Source organism: Cyphomyrmex costatus, unplaced genomic scaffold (assembly GCF_001594065.2).
Source record: "Cyphomyrmex costatus isolate MS0001 unplaced genomic scaffold, Ccosl1.0 scaffold158, whole genome shotgun sequence".
NCBI classification, from domain to species: Eukaryota; Metazoa; Arthropoda; class Insecta; order Hymenoptera; family Formicidae; genus Cyphomyrmex; species Cyphomyrmex costatus.
Genome location: NW_017275587.1, coordinates 323,901 through 342,591, shown reverse-complemented (window position 1 = coordinate 342,591; position 18,691 = coordinate 323,901). Strand labels below are relative to the sequence as shown.

Below are 18,691 nucleotides of genomic sequence, written 5' to 3'. Positions count from 1 at the left end.
GGGGGGGGGGGGGGGGGGGAGGAGATGAAGAGATGCACGAAGGCAGCGGTTGAAGAACGAAAGAGAACCGAGAGAAGAAATCGAGAGGGATCGGCGAGAGAGGGAGACAAAAGAGGATACCTTTCAAGAGAAGATATACTCACGATCGCCCCACAACAAAGACGGAGAGGCACGTGACGACAGAAGCTAAAGAGTGAAGAAAATCATGGAGAAACGAGAGGGACATGGTAAAATACCCGTCAAGAGAAGAGGTGGAGAGAGGCAAAAAGGAGAGAAGGAGCGTGCGAACGGTCGTGTACGCCTTGTTCGTGTGTGCGTTCATGTGTGTGTGTTTCTTGTATATGAGTATCCATGAGTTTGTGAACGTGTGTCTGCACAATACACACACACACACACACACACCATAGCGAACGATAGTAAGCCGCATTTTGCCGATCTCTCGAGGGAGGTGGGGGTCCCTCAGTGTGTGCGCGCTGTACTCCAGCCGTGCTAGACGCTGCCGCTGGTCGTGTACAACAGCCTTCGCATTCTTCGGAGAAGTGAAAGCAGTTTCAGGGAAATTCTGGTGGCGACCGGGCGTTCGTTCGTTCGTTCGCTCGTTCGCTCGCTCGCCAAAGGTATAGAGTCGGTCGTGTGACGTTTCTTTCACCTCCGTGCCGCAGAGGCTCTCGCGTTAGATCCGCGACCTGCGCGAGATCCAGGTCGGATCCCTTTTTCTCTATTATCGGTACACGAGATCGGGCCTCATCATTACGAAATCGGTCGTAATCGTCTCGCCCTAAGGAGACGCGTTTATACGTATGTGCACGCGCGCGAAACAGATGGCAAGCTCGGACGCAATCTCGTGCCCCGCGGTGAGATAATGGACAAACGGCATGAAGCATCTACGTGGAGAACGTTGCGAAATCGTCGGAGGGGACACGGAATAGAAGAGCGCCACTCGTGAGTCAGATTTCGTCGTTCCGTTCTATCTAGGAATGTGTCACTGGCCGATATCCACAGCTGATCTTATATTTAAGATCATCTTAGGTTTAAGTAGAGTCTTGAGATGTTAGGAAAATCCCAATTCTGATATTCATAGCTGATTATTCTAATATTTCAGACTGTTTTAAAACAATCTTAAGATGTCATCAGCCAATTATTATATTATAATAGAGAGAGCTGTATTAGCATCTTGAGACAATACTTAAGACAGTCTTAAAAGAATGGATTATGGATACCATTCACGAAGTCTATCCCCGATTAAGGGAGAATACGCTCTTTCATAAATGAAGAGAGGAGGTCTACCACCGCTGCCGCGAAGATCGTTCGGTTTCGTTACGTAAATATTACATCATTACGTCAATTATTTCTTCTTATCTTCGATATTGCCGCAAGAATCGTCTTCAAAAGTCGGGCACTCTCCCGCGACAAACAATTATTTGTAATCCTGTAATTAAAGCGCATGTGTGTCGCAGTATATGGAGTATAATACTGTTAGTGGTTCACTAGAAACAGCTGAATAGATCATGAAAATACATGAAAAAGTGTCGAGGAAATAATTGGAGCGAATAACAGACAATGACTGGCCTAGTCTTTTTAGTTGAACTTCTTACACAGTTCACTCCTATCCTCCTTTTCTCCGAGCTTTTCTCTTCACGTTGGAGAAGAAAAGAGAAAAGATAAGCTGTGTAAGAAGTTCAGCATAAAGAGAACAGGTCTAATTTGTCATTGACAACTTTCATTAGAAGTTTAGCTGGCATCAACATTAAAAGACATTTTAACATGTTAAATACTCTTTGGAGAGGTTTTCTTAAACTGTTCAGAGGATACATCTTAAGAACTTCTCCAGGTCGTCCCTTGGATAACTATGTTGTATGGCATTTATTAAGCAAGTCTAATTTTACCTGATTAATGAGAGAGAGACTCGATCTGATTTCTATACGAAAAAAATGATTTTGCCGAAGTATCTAAAAATTTACCATAGATATAGATCTAAAAAAATATTGTCAAACCATCAAAATAATTATGTAGAAATCTCAAGTATAAGCAATGCTGCAAAAAGTTTCGACATTCTGACAATCAGTTTGACCGTCCCATATAATTCTTTTGATGATCCAACAAAGTTATTTTCAGATATATACCTATATAGCTATATAAATTTTTAGATAATTCAACAAAGTATTCTTTCTGTGTAAAAATTCAGAATTAATAACGGAAGTCGCTCTAGTTTCTTTTTGTATTTAGACAGTCGCCACGTGTTCGACTTAAATCCGAAATAATGTAAGCGTGCGAAGAAATCTCCGCGTTGAAATCTCTACTCCCCAGCGAGTCTCGCCATTTTATCGCGACGAGGCGCGAATCGAGCGCGTCGCGTCGTATAGTTTCTTTGTTTCTTTCTTTCCTCTTCCTTTTTTTGTCGATTTCCGTCACGAATCTTCCCGATGAGACATCGACCGATCGTCACCTTGATGCGTGAAATTCCACAAGTTTGAGCCAGGTGATCGGAATTCGAATCTCCTGCGCGACGCGACGCCACGAAGTTAACGGCTCGACGGTACGCGACGCTTTCGGGGATTTAATCCGGGGATCGACCCGGGCGCGTTGCGTGCTGCAACTACCTAATCGACGTTACGGTACCTTGGAGCCATACGAGGCTTCGTGTTTCGTTACGCGTCGAATGCTACGATTAAGTATAGCGGTACAGTATTGACTTCGTCGGGGAGTCGCGCTGAACGGTGCGAGGCGCGAATATCTCCGGAATAATCCGTGGAATTTAGGCGTGTACAGTTAAAAGTTCGTCATTATTACTTATTATTACGAAGAGAGAGCGAACGTTGTATAATTAAAAGCGAAGTAAAATTCTTGCTTTCGAAAAATACAGATTATTGCCTGCAATTAAACTGTTCTCAGATAATTATCGTAATTTTTGCGAAAATAATTTTTTATGCATTCGTCTCAATGATCAAGTTCCTTATTTTAATTAGGATTTTAGTATTTAAATGGAAGTAGGCTACAAAATTGTATTGCTTGTTAATATTAATTTTGGCTACATATGAATAAAATATTAATATTGAATTCGATATCCCAAGGAACACCAAGTCAAGAGAAAGTCAAAATAACTTTATTTTGTCGTCACGAAAGTCAAACCTAAGGAACGTATTAATTCAAGAGAAAGTCAAAATGATGATTTTTGAAAATTTGACTGTTTACTGACTTTAGAATTAAAATAAAGTTACTTTTTTTTTATTTTTATGTATCTTTTGGGAAATTATTTTTTACAAAATTTGATTGTTTATTGACGTTAAGAATCGAAATAAATTTATTTAGATTTGTTATTGCCTTCCATGTGTCCCTTGGGATTTTAATATACATTTCAATATGTGTTGTGTGTGTTAAAGATGCATCTTGCATAATAAAATGTAAAAGTAAATCGCGTTTTCGCGCGTATAAGTGTTACGCAGACCAATTTCTCGAGAGAGAATCGCCGCCTATTTTTTCCTCATTAAAAATACGCGGCTATAAATAAAAGATCTTGCGCGAAAGAGTAGTCGTGAAAGCCAATTCGGACATCAGTCGCAGCCAGGCGATACGTTTAATAACAACACTTTCACGATGCTCGGAGCTCATCGTAAATCAACCGTACTCCACCTGCGCTATCGCCCCGTTGAATCTGATTTGTCCGCTTTCGCATAATTTTTTGCATTCCAGGGCGGGGCAATTTTCTTAACCTATTTTTTCGCTTTTAGATTTTTCTTTTTGTCGCTTTAGTAGAAAATCCACGACGTTTCGATCTTCGAAATTAATCAGGTCAGATTGAATATACGGTGTTTCGCACGCGATCTCTCGACTGTGTGGTTCTTTTTTCTTTAGAAACATCTTGGTTCCGTCTCGTTTCTCATTTCCTCTCGACTCGCTCATTTCTAGTATTGAGTGTCTCGGTTAAATTATACCTTAAAATAATATGTCAGTTCGCGTTTAAAAATCGCGGATGAAATTTTTTTACAACGGCTTGTAACTCGTAATTAGAAATAATGAAAGTTCTGATTTGAGTAGTCAGTTATTAAACTATAATTCAGTTTACAAGAGATAAATAATTAATCATCGATGGTATATGTTACAGATTAATGTAGATTATAAAGATCAACGTGGAGAGAAATATTTAACTCTTCTCCAAAAAACACATAAAAAATCAAAATGATTTTGTTTCGATCCTTGACGCCGACATGATCAAATTTTGTAAAAAAAAATTATCATTTTGACTTTTATGACGTCAAAACAAAATAATTTTGATTTTCTCTTCACTTGGTTCTTGGATCCATCGATCCATGTAATTTTCAACGTTCTACTTCTCCTTTACGTATATCGTATAAATCGTGATGGAAACATTTCTGCTATTCATCAAAGACCGAAAAGATCTCAACACTGAGAAGAATAACGTGACGCGATGCCGAAGATCAGCTGGAATGACGTCACGTCACGAAGCCGGATACAAGTTCTATCGTGGGTACACGTGCCCCCATCGAACGTGTCCCGTAAATCGTAGCGGTGATTCCTTCCCTTTTCTTTTTTTTTTATCGTCCTCGCTCGCCACTTAAAACGTCAGTCGCACCGTAAGGGAAATCAGTTAATGCTTTGTGATTCTTTAATATGATTGATTTATTGTTAGGTTTAGAGAAAGATCAAGCTGAAAATTGATTAGTTTTCTCTGCTGAACGCAGCCAGTGAGAAAAAGAGAGCGTGTATTATTGCTCTAAATCCGTGCTCTGTAAGAACAAATTGCAGAAGCAAAAATAAAAAATGTAGAGAACAAAGAAAATTTACAAAAATTAAAGAAAATTATAATATTGTAGTTACAAAGTAAAACAAAAAAGGAAACAATATATATGTATGTACAAACCCAAGTATATTTAGCAAAAATAAAATAAAATAAAAATAGAATACAAAATATAATAAGTATACAATTAAAGAAAATTGATATGAGAGAGAGAGAGAGAGAGAGAGAGAGAGAGAGAGAGAGGAAACAAAGTATACACATTTATCGAATAGTTTTTCCTTTACTTTCGTGTCTGACTGCTTTAGAAGTGATGCTAAAGTTCCCGATCATCCCTTCGACTTTTGAATTGTAAATGACTCATAAGTTAATAGCTACGGGAGATAAAACGTGCAAGATTGATAATATCTCTCTCTTTCTCTCTGCAAATGAGAGAATTATTTCTGTATACGTATTCAGAGAAGCGAGAATCGAGCTTCGATAAGCGCATAATTGATGACTCTTAAATCTAACAACAAATCTCTAACAAATTTTCATCGAATCCTTTAACATAAATTGAAATAAAAGTTTTCTCTTCTTTACGAGAAAATTCCACGGGGATGCTCGAACGTTCAACGCGAAGAGAGATTAAGAGAGATTACATGGTAAGGATCGTTTTTTCTTTTCTCTGCTTTCAGATTGACTATCGGAACGCAAAATGGTATCGAGGCGGAAGATACTTTCGCGTTCGCGAGATAATCTCGTGGAGTCGCAGTACGAGGAACAAGATGAAGAAGACGTGTGGTATAACTTGGATAAATTGTACAAGGTAATCTTTATTTATTACTTTATTTATATGTATGTATATCGTCAATTAGATGTGTGTGAGTAGATGATATATATATATTTTTTTATTTTTTATATATTTTATAAATTTTTTTGTCTACAATATAATTTATACATACGATTACACTGAAAAAAATTTTAATTAAATATATATTTTTATATAAAATCCGTTAATTTGATTCAATTATAACTTTTTTATTGAGTAAATATTTATGGCAAGTAAATGTTTACTTATTACTATTCAAAGAAATATATATTATGAGATTTAGTAACTTTTGCAGTGTAATTTTTGTTACAAAGTAACTGAACGTAAATGGAAATTGTTAGCATTGATGTGCAAAGTAATGATTCATCCGAACTATGTTAGCTCATCTTTCGCCTGTCTTGCACTTGTAGGATCACATACAAGAGGTCTTAGATAAATGGAATCAGATAGATGACGAAATTTGGGCGAAAGTTATCGTTTTCGAGAGGAACAGACGGGTTGCGAAAGCGTATGCGAGAGCACCTGTCCTTACGATAAACGGGTCTAATGACGGATTCGACGGATTCAGGTATACACAATTCGGATTTGATATACGACTTATCTAGCGTCCCACTAAAATTTTCGTAATTTTGTAAAATGCACCGAGTGTTTTTTAATTGTATGTAAATATCTAATGAATCTAGATTCAAATTGCACAATGAGAAAAAATCCGGTATAAATATATAGGTCGTTTAAATTTTACTGATTTATTTCAATTTTCTTGTTGAAACATAATTATTTTAATAAAAACGATGTTTCATATTGAGAGATATATATAATTCAATATTCACTTAATCTCTTGTTTAATTAGATATCTATACTGAGGGCTTCAAAAAGTTTTTTTTATAAAGCGACGTATTATAATTTATATATAAATATACTATAATTTATAATATTTAACGTTATTGTATACCTTGGAATTTGACTTATAGGATAGGGCTTTGCGGATTTGATAATCCTATGAGAGACTCGAAAACGGAAGAGGCCAAGCGTCACATAAACCAAGGAGTTAAAATAAAGATGGATGAACAGGGCAATATTCTCATCAAGAGATTATGTAAAAATAACGTGTATGTGAAATCGACGAATCAAGAGGACAATGCGATCGGTCCAGAGATCATACGTAATTCGCAGGGCGCGCTCGAGCACGAGAAACCCGGAAAGGTGGGTCCGTTAATGTTTCGCGGTTTCTTAATAACCGTCCGCGTTGGAAATATTTATCAGCGAAAGCATCAAAATGGGTCAATCGCGCGATGGGGAGATCTCAGTACTATACTCTTGTCTACTTTTTCTAATTAACAAAAAATAATAACAATAAAAAGTTTTCCCTCGCCACTACGCGCGTATACATATTGCACGCGAAGAGATCGGCACGTATTGGCTTTATCACGATTGTGTGAATGCATGTTGATAGAGAAACTGCATTGCCTTTCTAATTAAAACTACAAGCAACCGAACCGTATAATAAGAGGCGTTTAAATCTCTTTATCGTCAGGAAATCATACGCCACGCACCCGGTATGAAAGGAGAGCGAAATGCTCCGCCGCTTAACATGATCTGCGGTTGTTCTTCCTGACTAAAGAATTCCTGTTCATGTTCGTTTATCAATTTACTCCTTCGTCGATAATACGTTTTTATTACGTACACCTCGCTGTCGGGAAGCCGATTGATGCCATAGCTTGGTGACGCAACCGTTAGCTTTCTCCTTAATATCGTGGAACACCGAACGTTACTGACTTCATGTTTCAGCTGTTCGACATGAATAAATTTCAAACGAATCTGTCGCGAGAGACGCGAAGGGCTTATCCGGATAGACGACGATTGGAGATGCAATGTCTGAGCGCTATCATATTCGTGAGAACGGAAGCCGACTTGCTTCAGTGCCCCGTATGGGTGCTCATCGTCAACGTGGTAGGATTGGACATGCTCAAGTCTAAGCTCCCACCAGGTATGCTGCTGGAAAGCGTGTGACATACATTAAACGCTATATAAAATTTCTACATACGGTTTGCAAACAATATTTGAGGTTTATCTATAATAGAGAATTCGCAGTTAGTGCGCACGTAAGCCTGGTAGAACATGGAGTCATAACAAAGTCATAATGATATCATAGGACGTCATCATGACGTCATTTGATACTTAAAAATGAACTTATAAGTGACAAATAAGGTCATGATGATGTCTTTATATGATATTACTCAACTTCTGTTCTACTTGGATTGTGCACTGCGGTTTAATCTGATTGTAAAAGCAAAATGCAAATATTTTAAATATAAAATATTTCATTTAACGACACGACAAAGTATACTGATTTCGCGGATTAACTCGCGAATATTCTGTATTTAGGTTTGTTTTTTCTTGTACTGTATAGACTCTCAAGTATAATAACATTTTCATATGATCATATTTATCCAGGTATCAGGTAACAAACTGATGTTATTTATCGTCGTTTCGATGACAAATAATATTATCTTGCTACTTGGATTATAAGTTCATTTTTAAATATCAAATATGATATCATGATGACGCCCTATGATATCATTATGATTTAATTATGGCTTCTTTGCAATTCATTCAGAGTTGGATATTAACCTTTTTTTGTCAAAGGAAAATTAAAATAATATAAATATTATCACTTTCAAATAATATAATTGTTATTATCTCCGTTGTATTCTTTTAGTTCTAGCATTACAGAGGCCGGTGGATATAAAGAATAGACCTAGAATACCAATTCCTGACGAAGATCCCTACAGCGTGGCCGGTGTGTCATCGTCCGTAGGTCCTAGCGAAATAATGTCGACGGACAGGGACTCGCGGGAGCAAATCTACATGCAGTCGACGAGTTACCAGCATCGACGTGCTGAGAGACCGCCAAAATTGCCGCCTCGAGAAAATCTTTATGGCCATGGCATCCCCAAGGTAAACGTTAAAAACGATTAGACTGTTAGGGCCATGGCACGCAGAAAAATTTAAGAAAAACTAAGTAAGATGTCAAAACTAACTAAACAATAAGGAAATCAACGTATTGGATTTACTGTTCGTTGCTTACGTTAAGGCCTTAGTTCTATGATTAGCCAATTTCTCTTAAACTTTTGTTTAAGTTCTTTTGTTTTCCACGTGGCTCTTATTTCATTTAGTTGAAGAAAACTACTTCTACTTTGGCCTATACTTTGTTTCAGCCTGATTACGACGATATAGAGGATGACTATGGCAGAGCGATGAAGCACCACATGATGGAGGAGAAACGAAGTAAACACGACGATAGGAAAAAATACGGTAAGGAATGTACTTTAAAATATTAATTGCATTTTATTTAATATGCATTTCGTTCCTTCAAACACATCGTATAAATCGTGATTATTTGTTATGTGTTTTAGATGATCCATATTATTGCGGCTTACGGGCACGTGTGCCCAATTTCGTCAAAATGGCGAGAAATGGTCACAGCAAAATGGGTCCTCCTCCGCCTCGAGGACATCCCAGGACACAGCCGGCGCCGTCTTACGTAGGCGCCGCTTACGCTAGTAGTCAATCATCCCAGATATACGGGCACCTACCAGCCCATCGGCCGCCCATTATGTATCATGCCAGAAGCTTTGAAAGCGGGCTTGGTAAGAAATAAATAAATAATTAAGTGATTATCATGTCCTATTTATCCAAAAATAATTGCGTTATTAAATATATAAACTATAATTCAGGATAAATAACTTATTATTATATAACATCGACTCTCTATCTGATTTGTTATTTTAGATTACTGTATAGATTTCTTTGTTGCTTTTTATATTATTTATCTTATATTACTCCAGATTCATTTTTTATCTTTTTTTCTATTTTTTTATGAAAAGGTAATAAAAGAAAAGAAGTAATATAACGGTGATAGTTGCTTCATATTAAGTTGTTTTATAATCACGTTTATTAGTAATAATTGCTGCTATGATTCCAGATTCGGACAATAGGAATGAGTCGCCGTATAATCACATATACGGAAGGTTACCGATCCCGACGAGAGGCGTGATACCTCCGACCTCGCGTGCTATGTATATTGGAGAGTGGGATTAGATGTAAGAACTATCTCGGCGTTTGTACTTATAAACTCTCTCTGTATATTGTTAATATACCACATAAATACTCATATTTTTATGCTAACATTTGTACTTTTATTATTCCATTCCTTGGAAATATAAATCGCGATTACCCAGATTATTCATCATATGAGTTGGGGAAGAGTAGCTTAAATGAGTGTAATTGAAGTAAACTGAAATAAAGAAGTTTTCGCCGTATTTCTATAAAACATTGTTGAAAAAATAAATAAGCGTATCCTAACAGCTATCAAAACAAATAGCTCAACAGGCATTTCTTTGTAGTTATTAACATTAAAATGCGCTAAATCTAATATTTAAAACAAAATCTAAAGTTACTTTTGATGCGGCATTAATTATAATACTGTTATTTTAATAATACTGTATGATTTTGTGTCGCCTGTCTCTTCCTAGAAAGTTTCCATAAAGAGCGTAAACTCTATATATAATGAAGAAATAATTCATGAATTTCTATATATGAATCTATAATTTTGTATACACAATTAAAAAAGTATGTAATGAAACTCAACACAAGGAGCTTTCCAACAAGCGACACACTGTGTAACACAGTGATTATTTCATCTTTGTTTAACGTTGGCGAACAATAAGGATGTAATGATTCGTTGTGTTACACTGTGTCCTTTACTGAAAAGCTCCAACAATACCTAGATAAGCATATATATATAAAGAAATGTCAAAGATAACCCAGACAGCACATAATATTTATGATAAATATTCATAAATATATTATTATTTATTTTTTGAAATATATGAATGTAATATAAATAATATTTGAAACATTATATAAATATTTTATATATGTACATATATAAAATGTAAACGTTTACATCATGCATTTTTGCAGAAATATACAATTTTATAAGCAACAGAAAAAAAGACGGAATAAATTTCCACACAATTTGTCAGTGACTTTCCTTATTTCAAGCACACGCGAGTTTTGAGCGTTATCGATTCAGCGTCGATAAGTCAAGCCACTACTAATGACTCAGCGGATTAATGCTCCGCACTGTACTGCATTATCGTAATTTGTGCAACCGAGACTTTAGAACGGTTCGAGTCTCCGCTGAAGTATTGTCAAATTACAGATCAGCTGATTGACAGGATTTGTAAAACGCGTGATCGTTCACGCATATTCTGCTTTCTGCATCTACAATATTGAAACTATATATGTTGCGTAATAATTTACTGTAATTTAGAAAAAAATATGGCTCATTTTATGTATGTAAATTTTGTTACGTGCGCCAATTGGAAAGTGTTGTCAACTGATCGCAATTATATTTCGCTGCCAAAGTGATTATCGCAGTAATTACGTCTGGAGAACGAAAAAAATATATGGCATACACACAGATATGCACATACATACACACATGGATATAGTGTTTATATACATATACGAACAATTTTCCAACAAAGGAATGATGATCGAACAAGAATAGTAAACAAAAGAGGTTGACGATGAATATATCACAGTTGCTTATCAGCAGTTTTTAATTATTACATCAAAAATAAAGCGACTTTGGAATCAAATGCGCTTGCAGACTATTTTATCGATCATTTGTTACTGTGTTTGCCGCATAGAGTATTCAGTTTTTAATGAATATTGGAGAAGATAATGGATCAAATTGTACAAAAATGGAGACGCTATTTACTTGTGCAACCGCCCCTATTCCTATTATTGATCTCTTTGTCGATGTCAGGTATGTAACAAACCACAATCTTTCATTTTAGTAAAACGGCTATATGGACATATTTTTTTGCAGGTACTATATTCACAGATCTGCTAATGTATCGTACATGCCTTATGACTTTGAAATTAAACGAAACAGAGTGCCAGATATTCCATAACAATAGCACTAGCGAGGAGGTGCTTAAAATTAATACTTTGGCCCAACCGCACGTAGCCAATATTTTGATGAGTAAATCTTTCATAGAAAGCATTTCCCCATCAATCCTAATGTTATTTCTGGGACCGTGGAGCGATAAGTATGGAAGGAAACCTGTTATGCTTTCCGGATACATAAGTAATCATATTTTTATATAAGCACTAAAGATTTAGGTCATTGAGGTCTTAGATATTTAGTTGTGTAATTATATTTTTGTTATGATTCGTTGTAAGAAAAGCTTTTTTATTATTTTTAGAAGTGTTATATATTGAAATTAAATTGATGTAAAAATAAAGTTTTAATATAGAAATTTAAATTTTAGAGTTACAGAGCTTTGAGTTAAGCTGAGATTTAATGCTAACTGAATAATAGTTCTAAATTATAAAGAAGTTATCAATGGTGAAAAATCTTACAATGATATAAAATATAAAATCTGATAATGTGATGTATATGTCAAAAATAATTTAAAATATCATTGATATGACTTTTGTAATTTCGTATTATTATACTTAAAACTCAACTTGGTTCAGGGGATCAATTATGTAATTTTTTCCTAGGGCAGAAATAAAAGGTAAACATTTTTGTATTTACGTGTGTTGTATGTACATACATACACATAGAAATTTTTATATTTCCACTCTAAAGAAAAAAATTACATAATCTATACCAAAAGCTCTTCAATTTTAATTGTTCCAATTATATTTTGAATTACAATATAATTAATTGTTATAATAGATAGTAACATATAAGAGAATATATATATAATAAACCTGCAAAAATTATATGATAAGGAATTTTATAATTCACGTATTATTAAATTACGATCAATCCATGTTTTTAGGACACATAATATAGTTGTTTCATAGTTTTTGTAATTCTAGGCATGTCCTTAACATATATTTTGCTGTCTGTAATGGCTAGTTGGGATATTGAACCTTGGTATTTCCTGATAGCCTATATTCCTGTTGCTCTCTTGGGTGGTCTAAGCGTATTGCTATTAGCTTCGATGTGTTACATCACTGATATAACAGACGATAAAGAGCGGGCATGGCATTTAGCCTTTTTACACGCGTTGGTCTCTCTCGGTCTATTAATCGGATTGCTTTCTGGTCCAGCGATATTTGACGCATGCGGCTACAGTGCTGTATTCAGTGTTGCGACTGTGTTCTGCATTCTGGCAACATTATATATATTACTTTTTGTCCCGGAAACTATACAGAATCAAACTTCCGTAGGTGTTTCAAAGCGTTCATTAAATCAAGTCAATTTGAAAGTAGATGCACAATCCAGCCTACAATTAGAGACTAGAAGAATGAATCACAATAAGCATTTTAAATGAATAACGAATAATCTACACTTTTGTTTATCTTTCAGGGTATCTGCAAGGTATTTGACTTTACGCTAATAAAAGATCTTATTAATACGTGTGTCAAAAAGAGAGACGGATTCAATAGGTCGTTAGTCTGGAGCTGCGTAGCTTGTCTTACACTTCTCCTGATTGTTTATGAAGGCTCTCTCGCTATCGGATATCTATTCGTAAGCGCACGGCTTGGCTGGACCATAGAAAATTACTCCGTTTATAATGCTGCAGATATTGTAGTGAAAGTACTTGGTACGATATTTGGTATCAAAATAATGCAAAAATATGCAGGTTCGTTTTAACAACATTTTAACACAATGTGTTATTTATTGTAATAATTTATCGAGAATTTACGAAATATTTTGAATGATTTAGGATTTCCAGAGACTGTAATTGCTATGGTATCTGTTATATCGTCTTTTGGGAGTGTTTTGGTACGTGCCTTCACATGGCTGTCTTGGCATATGTATTTATCAATGGTTTTAGGAATGTTTGGTGACATATCTCGACCGATGATACGTGCTATATTATCCAAGGCGGTACCTGTGCAAGACGCAGGTAAAACCTCGTATTTTAATTTTAATATAAGTGATTATAAAATAAACTATAAAAAGAAGGACGGTTTATTCAGCAAACACCAACTACCAATAACATATAACTGTTACTATAATTTTCTACTTATATATAATAATATAACTGTAATAATATATAACAGTTATACCAGAATATTTGCCGAGTTATTACCGTGTTTTATCTAATGCTAATGCCAACATTTCTTACCGTTTACTTTATCAATACCAGGTACGCTTCTCACATCTCAAAACGGCGTAAGGTAATAATCTGCAAATCTTTTAGTATTTTTGAAGATGGTTTATGGACATTTCACCTTCTACCATTTCATCGTCGTCACTTGTTCTATCCGCTATTTATAGATAGATAGACGAAGAAGTGTCGCGGATGGACAAGTGTCCTTACGGCGCGCAAAAGAATTTAAACGAAAAAAATGTTTTGAAACAAACAGTAGACGGTTAAGTGTCGTGGACGAAGAAATGTACTAGACGGTAAAATATCTTACGAACAAGTGACGACGATGAAATGGTAGAAGGTGAAGTGTCCATAAATCTTCGAAGATAATATCCATAAAAGCCTTAAAAGCATATAACAGTTATATAATACGTAACAATTGTTGAATGGGAAATTATAATTAACGTTTTTGTTATTACTGTTTGTTGCTATTTGCTGGGTAGGTTTGTGCCAGATAAAATATTCTTACTTTGTATACACGATCCCTAATGATTTCCTAAAATACTTACATTTTAATCTTGAAAAAAATATGTTTAAAAATGTATTTATTTCAACAGGGAAGGTTTTCTCTGTGGCTATGACTCTAGAGACACTGTTACCATTTGCGGCAGATTCTCTATATACTTTACTGTACTCCCACTACATGCCACCTTTATACCCTCTACCAGTGTGGTTTTTATCAGTAGTATTTTACGTCATAACTATTGTGACATTGGTATATATTCAAATACAAGTGATAAAAAGCACCACAGTGTCTTATACTCCAATAACAGAAGACAGTAACGACTCTTTGATATCTTATCAAGAAGACACAAGTACAAATGTTTATGCTCAAGATAAATTAAATGATTAGCTAAATATGTAAGACATTATTTTTGTATATGTATTTTTAGCAATATGCAAAGCATTCTTTATATATATTTATAGATTTTTAGATTTGTAGATATGTACATGAAACTTTTATATTATATATATATGAATCTATAAATAAAAATCATATATATATACACCCTTTAAAATATGTTTCAATTATTATTATGAACAATTTCCAATTAATAACCTTGCATTATTTTTATAGCGGAAGAAAAGGAATTGTTAATTTTTTGCATATATATGTTTTTTTCTATAGGGCATTCTTAACATGTTTTTATTGCAACATTTACTACAAGCGAAAGTACAAAATAGAATTAATGTGAAATTAAAGTAGACACGTAAGAATATGATAATAATTTTATGATCTAACTTAAGGGGTGAGGCCAGTCTAGAATTTTCAAAAAAATCGTTTTTTTTTTTACTTAAATGATGCTTTAAGATCTTAGAAATAAGGTACAAAAGGTTTTATAGTGAAGAAAAATTTCTCAGTATCATTTTTGAAAGTTTAAAGCGTCGTACTTTTCAGTAAGATTTGTAGCTTTTGCGAAAGGGTCCTTCTGAGAATAATAATGGAATTAGTTACGTGTGACTCAGCCAAGAAGAATCAGAAAGAAAAGATCATCAACGAGGAAAGCCTATTGTATGATGCAGGCATCGCAGATTAAGGATAAATTTTTTATCGCTGATTGTTACATAAAACTTTAAACGCATTTTTCTCGATCGCTTTTTTCAAGATGGTCAGAAACATAACAGTCACAAATCTTGACTGGTTTGCTTGAAATTTTAACTTGCTTTAAAATTGCATTTTTTGTTGCTTTAAAATTGCATTCTCTACAAAAAGACATACGGATTTTTTTTTATGTTGCATACTTTGTTTTATATAAACAATTTTTCACTTATTTTTTATCTTTTAAATTTAACGTTTATATTTCAAATTCATACCATTTTTTCAAAAAACGGTATATTGCGATTTTCGTACGTTTTTCTTTAGCTTTTGGAATGTAGATTAAAAAAATTTTTGGTTTTTTGTTCTAAGTAAAAAATGCCGGAGTTATCGTTCCCGACCGCAGAGTATTGTCCATGAGAAGACGTTACCATTGCAGAGCTGTAGCACCGCCATTTTGTAACAAAATCACTAAAAAATATTTTTTCACACTTCAATGTATGTACAATAAAGACCTAAAATACATATTTTTATTTCTTTCATTACCGAAAAAATTTACAAAGTTAGGCTTGTTTTTTGTGCTCTAGAGTAGTTTTACCCCTTAAGATTAAAAACATAAAATGGTACAACTCCATTTCTTTCTCAACGAGAAAATGACCTCGGACAAAAATCCGTTTTGCGCTTGTTTTAAAATGTTAAAATTATTACATTTGCTCTACTTTCTAAGCCTGTGCCCCGGTGTATTTCATATACGGTAATAGATACAGCCCCAATTTAACCAGCACGTTATACTTTTATACATTTCGTTAAACAGAGTATATATATATATATTCATTATTATTTTAATATTATTAACTTTAATTATCTATTCAACAAGAGAGTTTTAAAAGAGAAATCATATGTTACCTATACAGCACACATTTAAAAGGAATGCCTTTATGTTTTGCGGTCGTCCTACGATATTCCCAGAATATCGCTTGAATAAAATGTGTAGATCAAATATTTAGAGGGAGAATTCTATTTTTGTATTATTGTGTGAGTTGCGTCGCTAAAAAATATAAATAAAATAAAAATTATTTTTGATTAAAAGAATACATATGTGAATGAGTTAAATTTACTGCGAATTTTACTTTCTTTTCTCTATAAATTTTATTTTTACTTTGTAACTTATCGTAGTAATCCACATGATCGCCCGAATTATATTTCTCCTCTTTCAAGATCTGTACAAGACGATTAACAGTTTGTTCTGCAGTCAATACAGTTTTCTTTTTTCTCATCTCATTAAACATCATTTTAACGGTTGGATCAGCAAGTTTTTCGCAAGCCACTGTAAACATATCAGTATCGACAGGTCCAGGTGCGTAATTCAATACATTAACATCGGGGTTTTCCAAAGCAAAGACCTGTACAAAAAAAAGTATATCTACTTCGTGATTACGTGGATAATGTATATTAATTAAAAAATATGTATGTATACCTTAAAATACATTTCTCGTGCTGCTTTCACCGAGCAATACTGACCACAGCTAGCACCCGCTTGAATAGCATATAAGGATGTAATGTTGATAACCGTCTTCTTAATTGTTTTGATTTTAAATGTATTCATGACCACTGCGTTTAATACAGCAGGTACGAAAAAGTTCAGTTCATAGAATTCTTTCCATATTTTAACATCTACCATGTCATTTACACTTTGAGAAATATCCCCCATGGTGCCAACATTATGGACTAGAACTAGTCGATCAAACGATTCTTTAGAGATTCCTTTTAAAGATTCCGATAGGAATTCTAGAACATTATAAAACAATAAACTTTTTTCAACGGTTGCTGTAAATCTGTATTTAAAAAATATGTTTGAAAACAGGAACTTCAATTTACTTTTAATCTCTGCATCAGTTGATTTACTTAAATCTGCGCTAATAGTACAAACTTTCACTTTGGAAGGTAAATTTTTGGCGACTTCCTGCAATGCATCTTTATTTCTTGCTAATAAAAGAACGCGCGAGCCTTCTTTCAGCAACTGACCAAATGTTATCGCTATCTGGCGACCGATTCCACGACTTGCACCAGTTATCAGTAGGAAAACTTTGCCAGATAATGCTTCAATCGACGTGGTGTCTTATGTTGTAAATGTATGGAAACTAATTATTAAGCTCTGACTTATACTCTGTTGATGGTTGGTTTTTTTGTAATTCTTTACCTTGTTCTTGTTGCATAGTTGTTTGAAGTATGTCTGCTTTCACGTGATGAACTGACTCATTGGCTGTTAAAGCCTACAAATGAAATATTATAGGTTTATAGATAAGATATGGGTTGGATTTATTAAACAAAAAATTATAAGAATCATATTCTAAATCATTATTATTATAATCATGATTATGATCATAATCATCATTATTTTGTCACTGATCATTATCATCCAGATACTCACCGGTCGATGGGGAGCTGTCGATGAGGATATGTGCCGTATCACAGGATCAAACTCCAATTCAGGATCTTCTTCTTCAGACTCTAGATCGCTCCCGCAAATGATTAAACGCGTGAAGCAATCCTTCTTTCTTAGATGCTCTCTCCAGGCACGTGCTTGAAGCACTCTCAATCTGTGATCTGTCATAGAAAAAAAAAAAGTTTTATCAGAAAAGAATTAGAAATCGTCAAAAATGTCAAAGGCGTGAATCAATTCTTACCTAGCTCGTATAAAAATTTCTCCGAATCGGACAATGGTCTGTGATTTTGACTGTCTCCGTTCAAGAAAGAATCTTCAAAACGAACGTTCGGCTTGCCGTCGTCGACTGCAGCTTCCGCTGTTGTTTTTGGAACCAACAATCCAAAGCAAGGATGTATAGGGCTCATTTCCATTATAGATCACGCAGTTATCTAAAAGTGACCTTGAAGAATTGCGCCACACGTATTGCACTTTCGCTTATTTCCTCTATTAATCAGCTCAATACGCGAGGAAATTGCGTCGTATTGAGTAAGAATGTTACACTCCCATGATAAAAGCATGTCGATTCCGCGCCGTGGACCAGCGAAAATAACAGATATCCATTACTGTTAAGAGCGGTATCGACGAACGATATTTTAGTATTTAAATCGATATGATTTTCTGCCAATTTTATATATGCACATATTTCTTTTAAATTACATTTATATATAAACTATAAAATAAATTATATTTATTTTGAATATATGTGTAAAAAAACTTTACTATTAAAATATTTATTTCATATATATATTTTTTCTTTGTGAGAGTTATTGCGCGCATTATATTATTTAAGATATATATATGTATCCTATAATTAGGTTTAAACGGTTTAATTAATTTTTTATTTGCTGATAACATTAATTTTTGTTGATAATATTACTATATCTGTGCATGTTATTTCATAAAGTTTAACACA

General features: G+C 34.4%; 3 protein-coding genes across 5 annotated transcripts in view; 2 read left to right on the top strand and 1 right to left on the bottom strand.

Moving 5' to 3' along the window:
* The window catches only part of exp (expansion), a 15,119-nt gene extending 5,398 nt beyond the window's left edge, over positions 1-9,721 (top strand). The window contains exons 2-9 of one of the 2 annotated variants that reach the window (XM_018536679.1): positions 5,431-5,561; positions 5,975-6,132; positions 6,536-6,767; positions 7,353-7,551; positions 8,284-8,522; positions 8,783-8,879; positions 8,981-9,214; positions 9,550-9,721. In XM_018536679.1, the coding sequence (XP_018392181.1) occupies positions 5,451-5,561; positions 5,975-6,132; positions 6,536-6,767; positions 7,353-7,551; positions 8,284-8,522; positions 8,783-8,879; positions 8,981-9,214; positions 9,550-9,665 (1,386 nt within the window). In that variant the 5' untranslated portion in view covers positions 5,431-5,450 and the 3' untranslated portion in view covers positions 9,666-9,721. Of the gene's footprint in view, positions 1-5,354; positions 5,562-5,974; positions 6,133-6,535; positions 6,768-7,352; positions 7,552-8,283; positions 8,523-8,782; positions 8,880-8,980; positions 9,215-9,549 lie in introns of those variants that run through there. The other variant, XM_018536680.1, reaches the window with a different exon arrangement.
* Positions 9,722-11,166: 1,445 nt separating this feature from the next.
* On the top strand, positions 11,167-14,648 carry LOC108771402 (proton-coupled folate transporter). The gene is made up of 6 exons (XM_018536676.1): positions 11,167-11,403; positions 11,467-11,727; positions 12,471-12,820; positions 12,964-13,240; positions 13,325-13,507; positions 14,311-14,648. Exons 1-6 carry the CDS (start codon positions 11,319-11,321, stop codon positions 14,604-14,606), a joined length of 1,452 nt encoding a protein of 483 aa, XP_018392178.1. The 5' UTR covers positions 11,167-11,318; the 3' UTR covers positions 14,607-14,648.
* Positions 14,649-15,527: 879 nt separating this feature from the next.
* Positions 15,528-18,294, bottom strand: Sptr (Sepiapterin reductase). Of its 2 annotated transcripts, XR_001940637.1 has the most exons (8): positions 17,978-18,294; positions 17,722-17,897; positions 17,491-17,563; positions 17,169-17,408; positions 16,768-17,078; positions 16,450-16,693; positions 16,197-16,338; positions 15,528-15,761 (listed from the first exon to the last, which is right to left on the bottom strand). XR_001940637.1 is itself a non-coding variant. In XM_018536678.1 (7 exons), exons 1-7 carry the CDS (start codon positions 18,147-18,149, stop codon positions 16,319-16,321), a joined length of 1,236 nt encoding a protein of 411 aa, XP_018392180.1. In that variant the 5' UTR covers positions 18,150-18,294; the 3' UTR covers positions 15,791-16,318. The 2 variants fall into 2 exon arrangements, 1 of the variants encoding a protein (XP_018392180.1); XM_018536678.1 differs by lacking the exon at positions 15,528-15,761 and having other exon boundaries at positions 15,791-16,338.
* Positions 18,295-18,691: the final 397 nt, after the last annotated feature.

Excerpts from the sequence above, each read along its gene's own strand:
- LOC108771402 (XM_018536676.1), top strand. The coding sequence starts at position 11,319 with ATGGATCAAATTGTACAAAAATGGAGACGCTATTTACTTGTGCAACCG. Across the intron at positions 11,404-11,466 it reads GATCTCTTTGTCGATGTCAG|GTACTATATTCACAGATCTG; the intron begins GTATGTAACAAA and ends ATTTTTTTGCAG. Across the intron at positions 12,821-12,963 it reads CTATACAGAATCAAACTTCC|GGTATCTGCAAGGTATTTGA; the intron begins GTAGGTGTTTCA and ends TTTATCTTTCAG.
- Sptr (XM_018536678.1), bottom strand. The coding sequence starts at position 18,149 with ATGGAAATGAGCCCTATACATCCTTGCTTTGGATTGTTGGTTCCAAAA. Across the intron at positions 17,564-17,721 it reads CGACAGCTCCCCATCGACCG|GCTTTAACAGCCAATGAGTC; the intron begins GTGAGTATCTGG and ends TTTCATTTGTAG. Across the intron at positions 16,694-16,767 it reads CACGAGAAATGTATTTTAAG|GTCTTTGCTTTGGAAAACCC; the intron begins GTATACATACAT and ends TTTTTTGTACAG.